The sequence below is a fragment of the Gekko japonicus genome, unplaced genomic scaffold (genome assembly GCF_001447785.1).
Source record: "Gekko japonicus isolate JY-2015 unplaced genomic scaffold, Gekko_japonicus_V1.1 scaffold118, whole genome shotgun sequence".
In the NCBI taxonomy this organism is placed as follows: domain Eukaryota; kingdom Metazoa; phylum Chordata; class Lepidosauria; order Squamata; family Gekkonidae; genus Gekko; species Gekko japonicus.
The window spans coordinates 1669162-1679882 of NW_015168656.1; the positions used below are offsets into that span (position 1 = coordinate 1669162).

Here is a 10721-nt window from a genome sequence, read left to right on the forward strand (position 1 = left end):
GAGGCCTGGCTGGCCACTCTGTGAGACAGGATGCTGGACTAGATGGACCACTGGTCTGATCCAGCAGGGCTTTTCTTATGTTCTTATGTTAGATTTGTTTTGTTTTTTCAAAACACAAAAGGGCTGTATTTTTCAAAACTGTCCTAGCTTTTTAAAAAACATATATTGCTTTTGTTAAAAATTACAATGATTAAAAAAGATGTCTTGGTTTTCAACTGAAAGATGGTTTAATTATTGTTACTTAATTACTCAACACTTGTAGCTGAACATGTGAACTGACTGCATCAATGAATTATGGTAGTTAAGATGAAGTCTGGTGTTATGAATATTTTGACTATGAGAAGGTGGTCATGTCACACGTGCCAAGTCATCATTAGATCATACATTCACTGAGTGATGAACACGAATGTGTGAATTCATCCTTACAACTCCTTCATGCAATATGACAGCCTTGTGGGGACCACTGAGGGATATTTATGTAGCAGTTGTTCCACATGGAAACATCCTATAATGTGGCTCCACCAAGCAAAGCAGGAATACTGAAGAGCTCTGATGAAGATTCTTCAGCAGCTGGATTAGTGCTGGTGAGTGACAGAGGGTTTGAGAGGAGTTTCTGGGTGGCTGAATGTCTAACTGCCATCTTTTGCAATTTCAGTGTAACTAAAAATGAACTCATACTTGGAACAGATGGTGTTTTCTAAGTAAGTTTTTTTTTTTTGCTGTCAATAGCTAAAAAGGTAAATGCTTTGAATTTGCGGAGTTGGTTTGATCCATTTCTGTGGTAGGGTTCTTCTCTATTCTATCAGATGCCATTTCCTTCTGTTAGGATAAAGGAAATCACCACCATTTAATAGCTCTGGCACAGGACTCTCCTGATTCATTTCTGTAAACTGCAGAATAAGTCACATGCAAAACAGAAAATAGCAGTCCATGACACAGAAAATAATAGGAGGCCTTTGCACACTAGCTTTCCTGAAACTAAGGACCAAGCAAGATGTTATAGCATCTACTGGTCTGACCCATGGATGCTGCCACTGTTTTACAGGTTCACTTGGTGAACAGCATTTAAAAATGCTGTGATGGCCCATAGCACACTGGGACCTGGTGATATTGGTTGCTTTGGAACCTGAAAAAGTATGGATGGTGGGAGATTGCCTGGTCCCGCTGAGTTGTGGGCCCAATCAGGATCCAGCATTCACAGAATTCTTAAATGGCCCAAATTCATCGCTAAAAAGGCAGTGACATCCAAGGGTAGGACCCATGGATGCCGTAACATCTAGCTTGGCCCTAAGTAAAATCATTCTTAAGGAAACTCATCCTTTAATAACTAAATGGTTTCCTTTTGAAGGATACAGAACAGTGCTTTTTTAATAATGGTCATGCTAATCTATACCACCCTCATCCACAGAGCACACATCACACTAAGCTACATACAACATTCATAACATTTTGTATGTATTAGTTTTTACTCTGCCCTTCTTTCAAGGAGCTCAGGGCAGTGTACATGCTTCTCCTCTCCTTCATTATTACCAAACTATATCTACTATCACAATAAAAATCTGAAACTCTTATTTTTTTCATGGATTGCCTTTTGTTAAAAAAGGAACCACTTCATACTAGCTCTGGGAAGCCCCACACAACAGTTTACCGGGATCTATGCTTGTAGATCACGTGACCGGTTTGCCTTTTCTTTGGTGCCCAGATTAAGGATGACCTGCATATACACGCATTAGACAGACAGATGCAAGTGAAAGAAAGTAAAGGCAATGGTTTAGAAAATGAAACACAGGTCCAAGAATGAACTAAACAAACAAAAAACCCAGAATGGAGATACAAGAGGGAGAGAATCCTGAATGGTAAACTAAAGACGGAAAATATGCTTACATTTTATTGATGCCAAACACATGACCAGACATATTTAGACTGCAGGTGAAGAACTAAATATTTGGCTGGTCCTGCACAGCAAAGGCTTCTGCATATTCCAAACCACCACACTAGACAGAAGGGCAAGGTGGATTCTGAGATGCCACTTTGGAATGGCAAGGAAGTTTTTGATGTGAGGGAGGCCTCTGAATATCTGATTCCCTACCTGAAACTTGAAATCATACTACCCATCTACAAAACATATTAATGATGCACTTTGGACTACAAAAGTGAGGAATGCTTGATGTTTTCTGGGAACTGGGTGGCAAAATAGACCATCAGTTTTTGCACACCACTGGTGTGGGAAAGCAGAGGCTGAAACACAAGAACACTTCAAGAAAACAGTCAATGGTATTTATGCAGGCCAAGCCACAAAATGTTCTGCAAGTGCCTGGCACTCCTGGCTACGCTTTGAGGATCTATTTGGATGATCAAAACCTCAGGTGAACTGGAATTGCAGGGCCTGATAACATCAAACATCATGAGAATGAAACTTTGTACAGGAGAACTGTCCGGAGGACTTTAGGAGGGAAAGGAGAATGATGGTGGAGAGCTGTGGGCACTGGATTCAGTCTATGAACAGAGAAAACAGTCACCACACCACTTTTCTGCAAGTGCTTGCACATATGCTACTTTGCACAATGCTTTAATAGGTAGGTTCTTTGGCAGTTCTCATGCTTCTGCTTCTGCCAGTGCTTACACAAGAAGGTGCACATGCCCTCATATTGGCTGAGAAGAATGTGGGTGTCATTTCTTTATTCTCACACTATGCTTCAGCAACATATATGAAATGACTTTTCTGTGAATAGAAGACATAATCTACATGGGGAAGAACATCTTGGAACTGTACAATAGTGAAGAATGCTAGATCAGTCTTGTTCAAGGGCAAGCAAAATGTCGAAAGAGGAAGGTACGATCAGTTGAGAGAAGGAAGCATTCCGTCTGCACCATCAAAATATTGCCAGACAAAGAATAACAGAGTAAGAACATTTCCATGAAACAAATGTCAATGTAGGGAATTAAAATGTCTGAATCTGGACGGACAGGAAATAACTGGTGGGAATACAAGAGCAAAAGTTCAAAGGCTGTGGCAATACGTATGAAATGCCAGTCAATAAACCTAATGATGTCTTTTAAAAAAAATGGTATTTGGTAAGGAAGGCTTGTGCAGAAAGAGAGAAACATACGCGGATGTCGATTGGGATGGCTTTATTGATGCAGACCCACAATCTCCAGAGCTGTGGGGCAACTTAGGTGAGGATGGAAGAGATGAATCTGTGACTTCTTCTATATCAGAATGTGAGGAAGGAGGCTTTGTGGACTTCTTCTTTCCAAAGGCTTGTTTGAAAGAGCTTCTCAGCTGGGTGGGGGAAAAAAAGGAGAATACATTTATTTGAATTACCTCTGCTGGTTTGGTTCACTTTATGTTTTGCTGAAAGGTTAGTTTGCAGATGCCAATCTAGCCACTGCCTGAGGTCAGTATATAGATAAAGCAGGGTATTAACATATGCAACACAGTGGTCTTTAAGAACATGATAACAGTGCTGTTTAAAAAATTAACTGAGCACAGCGCAAACACTGAATGCTATGGGAAAAGGGCAGGATCAACTGGTACAGCTAAACAGATGCTCACTTAAAACCCTACACCTTCTGCGGAATCCCATTATTCTGGCATTCCCTTTAAGGTGACTGGTTTTAAATAGCCACTTTGTTTTTATTTCCAAAATATACTGCATTCCAATTGCTATGTTTTTGTGCACTATTTATGTAGAATTATTTTCCCTCTAAAAATCAGAACCCTATTAATTCGATAGCAGAAATAAGCAAAACATAAGCTGTGATATGATGCTTGCCTTTTTGCTGACGAGAAGCTGGAAGGGTTGGAGAAGAGGTTTTTGTCATAGGTCTGCTTTAAAGAAGCAAGTTCATATGTACAAGCATTGCCTTTTTTGCTCTAGGAGCTTTGATCCAGTAACGAAAGGGACAGGATAGCCAAAGAGCCATTTATTTCAGGAGCCGAAACAGCACAAGTCAGGTTTGCAATGAGCATTTTGCAGATATTTTTGAGCTGTTGAAAGCTTCTTATGAACACACAAGTTACTCATACAAAGAACAAAACGTGTGTTTCCCCCCCTCCCAAGCTTTTATCACCCAAATCATTCTTCTTCCAAACACTGGCACACATCAGCATTTTCTTCTATCGAAATCAGTTGAACTGGGAATGTAAGCGCTGATTGGAATTACCATAATTTATGTTCTTTCTAGTTGATGATTTCTAATAAGAAAGAAATGGATTTTGGCGACACCCCCCCTTTCTAGTTTTCAAAGTTGGAGGTAAAATGAATAGAGAAAAAACTAAGGAAACATACAGAGTAATCCATTTTAGAAGGGTACGAAAGCCTACTGCCAAAATGAATAGCAATCATGCCAAGATAAGAGTTCTTTGAGATGCATGCCAAATTTTCCATGGGTTTATATTCACCTCACTTCCTCTAGAGTTCACCTTGCAGAAACATGAAAAAGAGTGTGCAATTACAAATCAAGGGAATGAAGTTGGAATCAGTATTTTAAAAATATTACCTGCATAAACATATTTAAACAACAGAAATAAATTCTTCCATCATGTCAATAAAACTCATTGATACGTATAGCTTTTTCTGAATCTAAAGACTTAATATTTACCCAGTTTAAAAACATTCCCCTCAGGTTTCCTTCACAGTCTACTGACCTATCCTGAACAGTCAACCCATTTTATAGAATGAAGTGGAAACCAGAACTGCTTTTTTAAAAAGCTTGTATGTGCTTTTACAATGATCCTAATGTACCTGCCAATACCAATATCTCACTGGTTCCAATCAAATGTGTATCCTTCTGACTGCACAAGAATAGGGGCCGTTGTGCTATTTACGAGGAAGGGAAGTATACAAAAGAGTACTCAGTATATTTAAATCTGTAAGGCACTTACCCAATTTTTCTTTTTCTTTTTCTTGGACTCGGCATCATTACTGCTGCCCATGCTTGAATGACTGGTGCCGCTATTGATGCTGGAAACACTTTCAGAAGAATGTTGCCGTCTTATTCGCAAATCTATAATGGAGGAGGGGAGACAATATGAGATTCTCTCTCTTGTTTTAAGAAATAAACTACATGTCACACTTGAGTTCCAAGACTGAAACACCAGAAGTATAATTTGGTTCAAAAAGGTAGCTGCAGAGGGAGCCTAACCTGAACTGGTGTCACAATAGGTAGACACTGCAGAAGTATTTCCCCCCCACACCAGGGGTACCACTGGGGGGGGCACATTTCTGAACTGGGAACTGGTATAAGAGGGAAACATTAAACTTCTCCTTCCCCAGTACTTCAGCAATAGCTCATACCATACCACACATTTCTTGCCGTGTAGCTGTTGTTTCATTATCTGGAAGGCCAGACAATGAAACTGAAGCTGAAATACTTTGGCCACCAAATGAGAAGGGAGCACTCACTGGAGAAGACCCTGATGCTGGGAAAGATTGAAGGTCAAAGAAGATGGGGATGGCAAAGGATGAGATGGTTAGACAGTGTCATAGATGCAACAAACATGAAATTGAGCCAACTTCAGAGGACGGTGGAAGACAGGAAGGCCTGGCGTGATCTGGTACATGGGGTCGCGAAGAGTCGGACTCGACTGTGCGACTGAACAACAAGCTGTTGTTTTAGGGCTAAATGGTTCCAGTCACAGAATCACTTGTAGTTTGACCCTGAGTAAACTTTGGTTTTAGATGTTCAAAATGCTGCCCAAGGCCAATTTCTTCAGATGTGCATGCTCATCTTAAGTGAAAGCTTGATGGTATACTGATGGAAACTCTTGTCCCCCCCCCCACACACACACTGGTGAAAGCACTGACTCCTATAAGAGATAAATACATGTTCGTTGCATGCCTTGCTGTGATATCCCTGAACATGTTTTCCATTCTCAATCTGTTGTGTTAATTTTAAAAAAGTTTGGAAACATTGGCATGGAGCCCCGAGTCAAAATCCAGTCTTGCTCATGCATTCAGAGGTGATACAGGTCTGTGAAAACTGAAATGCAAATCTTTTTCTGAATACTGAATCCATTTCAAGATTTGAGCCTTGATAAGAACCTGAACTTTAAATAGCTACCTACTGAAACTATAGATTCAAAATTGAAAATGAACTTGTTGAGTTATTTTTTTCTTGCATTTCTAGTTCTGATTACAGTAGAGATGGGTTAACAGCTATGGAATTGGCAACCCTTTTAGACTGTACCATTCTGCCATTTGTTTACTAATAAACCAGGGTGAGAGCTGAGAGCTGGCTGAAAGCTAGGTCTGTGTTTTGGCAGTTTTAGACTTGAATGTGCAGCTTGAAATTTACTAATGAAAATGCAGCACAAACTATATTCCTAGCATGTACAGTAGAATTAGTTCAGAACTGATCAAAATAATTTCTGATAATTGGCCACTGTCAGACGTTTTCTAATCAGATTGTTATTTTGGCACCTCATGGACTAGCTTCATTTTCTGGGGGGTGGGGGGAAGCTGGGGCAGTGAAGGCAGAGATTCTTTAGCTGCAGATATGTGACAAGGACGCCATCCAAATATAAGGATGCCTGTCAAACAAGACCATTGTAACTGGTGCTTTAATGCTCAACACATCAATTTCAACACTTGAAACCAAACAAAGGTCCAGGTAGGCACCAAGGAGGGCAGTAGCAAGCTCTAGTGAAGCTATTTATCCCAGGATTTCCCTGGTAGAATGGAAGCTATTTATGAAGGCGAGGGCTTAGAGACATCACCAGGGCCATAATCCTGCATGTACTTATAGCTGGACCTAGTCCAGCATCCTGCAAAACTTCATGATAGCTCTTTATCACCAAAAGAGTCGCAGTCAAAGAAGAGGTCCTGAGCAGGCAACCAGGCCCCACACCACCAGAGCTGAGCCTCTACCTGGGTTCTCTGTCTCCTCCACTACAGGAACTCTAAGGTTGCTTTTGTATCCCTAATGAAGAGTGGGTTTCACTGGTAGGCTCTTATATAGCCCCCACTTCTGGTTCCTGTTCATAAGCCCTTTGGTTTTCTGGCCCCATGGTCTTGATGGGTGGCCTATCTGAGTCCTGGGACACTGGGGTCTTCTTGGATCTCGATCTCCACAGGGTCAGCCACCATGACCAAGGAGGATTTGTCAGGCCCAACTCTGACATTCCTTCATTCAACCCTTCCCTAGAGAAGGGGGGAAAGATCACTCACACCTTTCTCTGCCCTCTTTTCAAGTGAAAATATTGCCTACAGAATGGGGATTCCCCCCCCCATATAAATGGAATTTGGAAATAAAGATCTCTTTTCAGAGGGGTACAATCCTTGAGAATTTTATCCCAGTTGGGGAAGGGTTATACAGGGATGGATGTCCTCCATTGACCTCAATAGGACTGATTTTCTATTGCACCAGCACCTTCAATTAAGACATAAAACACCAATGTATAGGTTAAACTAGATTTTATGGATGGTTTCTCTACATCAACAAAACACTGCTCAAACTTTGGGTGTGCATATCTGCTAACAAGCAGCCTACAAAGGCTACCAGATTTGGGTAAACCAACTTTGGTTCCAAGTTTGGCCAGCATTACTGCAGGCTTCATTTAACTTAGTATACACATGACACAATGCATAGAATTAAGCTTTCTCTCCCTGCTCTCACACACTGCTCAAGAAACTAAGGGCAAGCTCTGAGCATTGATCCTGCTTAGCAGTGATGGTCTCCCCTCCCCAACTGACCTGGCTGCCTCTGTCACTAATGGACTGGCTTGGGAGTACAGTTAACCCTATCTATAGCACGCACATTCTTCATGCAAGCCCTGGTTAAGGCCTAACCGGTCTACATCCAGGCCTACTTATAATTAAACCACCAAGCCCATGAACAATGTGGAGCATATGAGAAAGGTCTCCTTCCATGCTAGTTTTTTCTTGGACTGCAGAAGGCAATCAACCAATCCTACATTATTATCTAGAAGAGTTTGGCAGGCCACCTCATAGCAAAAACCAGTGACTGGGAAAAAGCCAGCCACTCCTAACTCCATTTGCTGTAAGCTGGACCATACTGGGGTAAGATTAGCTTTACTTATGACATTAAAAAAACCCAACTCAAAGTTATTAAATTAGCCTGCAATTTCACTCTGTATCAGACTTTATTTTGCACATCCCTAATTAAAAGTACTGATACCCTACAACTCTTCATATTTCATGCCAACCTGAAGAACACCTTGATAGCGTGTGACTTTGTAATTTCTTTCTTTTTTTTACACTTGGGAAATGTGCACGAGTACTAGAAGCACCAGTTTTGTCATTGCCTTTTTCCTTAGACACCACTAAATCCACCTTCAGAGGAACAAGTAAAATTGCTGAAGAGGTAGGGTTCTCTCCTCTAGTATCCTTCCTCAATGTTCAAAAGTGTGGGACTGCTATGCAGCTATTTAAAAGACAGGAAAGTTCCTAATAATAGATTTGCTGCATCATATGGTGTTCAGTGATAACTGCCATCAGGTATAGGTAGGTCAATATCACAAGGAATATTATGCTGTCAGCTTGGAAAACTGGATAACAATAGTGCTTACCTGGAAATATAAAACGTGTCCTGTTGAAAGTTGTATTTTTCCTCCTGGGACACCCATATTATATTTTATATTAGTGTAGCAAGTTAATCATGAGGACCACACCATTTGCACTAGTCCCTGTCTCTCCAAGTGAACTGGAGAAAGAGGATTGGCATGGGAAAAAGGACCCTGAGTGGTGAAAACCTGCACTTGAATGGTATACCTAATCACCCACACCAGTGCAGTTTGGGCATGGTCCGAAGTAATATTCATGTGAAAACATTACTATACTCCATGGCTATAGCATGGCTGCAGCACCATGCATAACCACCTTGACTATTGTTGGAGACAACATGAATAATCCAGCAAAGGCCCCGGTCACACAGGCCGGATATCGCGCGGGGGAGGAGGCATGGCTAATTGCCCTGGCGCAGTTTGATCCGTGATTACGCGATCAGATGCGCCGGCAGCACACCACGGGTCCGTCCTTCCGCGCCGGCGGGTAAACGAGGGTGGCGATCACACGACGATCCTGCAGCGCGGCAAAGAAGCAGCACAGTGCGATCACACCAGCAATGGCTAGGCGCCGCTGCCATGAAAAAGGGGTCATTTTTTTTAAAAGCCGAAACGGCACTTTCACTTTTCTCTTTGTGCGCATGCGCCTTTGGGTGCTTGTGCGCATCTTGTGGAGACTTGGGGGGGGGGAACCTGTTTGCGAAGGGACATGGGAGGATGCCGGATGCCACCACCGGAAACGCGAACAGACGCCAGCCCTTGCCCCGCGGTTTCTGAAAACTAGTACCTCGGAGGCACTAGTTTTTAAACTGCGCATCTTTGGTGGGAAGCCTCGGGTTCGCCATGGGAGCTCGATGCTTCCCAGATGTTGCAGTGTGATCGCACCCGGAAAATCTGCTTATCTTCTGTCTCTGTAGCGTGGCTAATGCTCTGTATGACCGCAGCCAAAGTATGGCATTTTCGGGTTCCATACATTTCAAATAAAGCAAGTACAGTGTAAACTTAACTTTCCTAGTGAATAAAAAAAAAAAAAAAAAAAAGCTTAAAAGTGCTTAATTTTGGCTAGATGTGGCCACACTAGACAGAGAAGGGCATTAGAAGGACATTTTGCTTGAGCGAGTGACTAATGGGGATCATAGAAGTCTGGTAAACCTGGGTCCTTTGAATTCAGTGGCATATATACTTTGTAGAAGTTTTCGAACTGTGGAAACACATCAAATACAAATGACATTCAATGGAGAATCCCTCAGTTTTCTGAAATACTTCACAGACCCTGTGCTTCTAAACAATGGAAAGCCAGTGGCTTAGCCCTTCTCTGAAGAACCAATGAGCTCTCACTGAGACTATGAAAAAACATACCTTTATGAGCATGGTCAGGGCCATTCAAAGCTCCCTGAATAGCAGCCTGTGCAGCAGAGTTCTGAGCTTTCAGCATTTCAATAGTTTCTCGTAGTTCTATGAGCTCTGATTCCTACGGGGAAAGTCAGAAAAGGCTCAAAACATCTGAGTAATCATGGGTTGTTTCCCACACTCTGGGGTAAAAATTTATAAGATTTCAGTGTACTAACGCTGGTGAGACTGAACAGAAAATGCAATCATGTTACAGCTTCTTATTGAAGGTAATACAGTTAGACCAACTTTAAGGCTTGAAATTGTTAACTTCAAATGCTGCAATAATAAGAATTAATGCATAAGGAAAACAATAAACACACTGATTTAAACAAATTATTTTTTTCTATTTTGTATAGAAAGATGGCAGCACCAAAATGTCTATAGCAGGGGTGGCGAACAAGTTCGACAAAAAGAGCCAAAATTTTAAACTGTGAGAGTCAGAGAGCCACACCACGCAGTGACCTGCCAAAACAGACAAACACTCACACAAAAGCATATACTTTTAACAATGACGCCCCGAGGAACTCCCCACACCCTGACCTACCGGCCGTCGCCAGCGCCAAAGACCGGGAGAGGAAGGCAGCGGCCCAACGCCGAACCTCCCCAGAAGACGCCCTGCTGCACAAGACGACCGCAGGACGCGCTCGGGCGCGGGGGCGAGAGCCCCGGCCCGAGACGCGTGACAGAAGCTGCGACAGGGGAGCAGGGCCGGCGGCGCGGCCTCAACGGCGACCGGATGACAGGGAGCGCGTGTCCGGTGGGCGTCTACCCGGCGGCGCGCGTCTCCTCTGTTAAAGGGGGG

At 42.5% G+C, this 10721-nt stretch overlaps 1 protein-coding gene across 1 annotated transcript in view; it reads right to left on the minus strand.

The window, feature by feature from the left end:
• NAV3 (neuron navigator 3) overlaps positions 1 to 10721 on the minus strand; it is a 289038-nt gene that overhangs the window by 36062 nt on the left and 242255 nt on the right. The window contains 5 exon segments of the mRNA XM_015415209.1: positions 1649 to 1714; positions 3111 to 3283; positions 4406 to 4426; positions 4889 to 5010; positions 9887 to 9998. Of these exon segments, the coding sequence (XP_015270695.1) occupies positions 1649 to 1714; positions 3111 to 3283; positions 4406 to 4426; positions 4889 to 5010; positions 9887 to 9998 (494 nt within the window).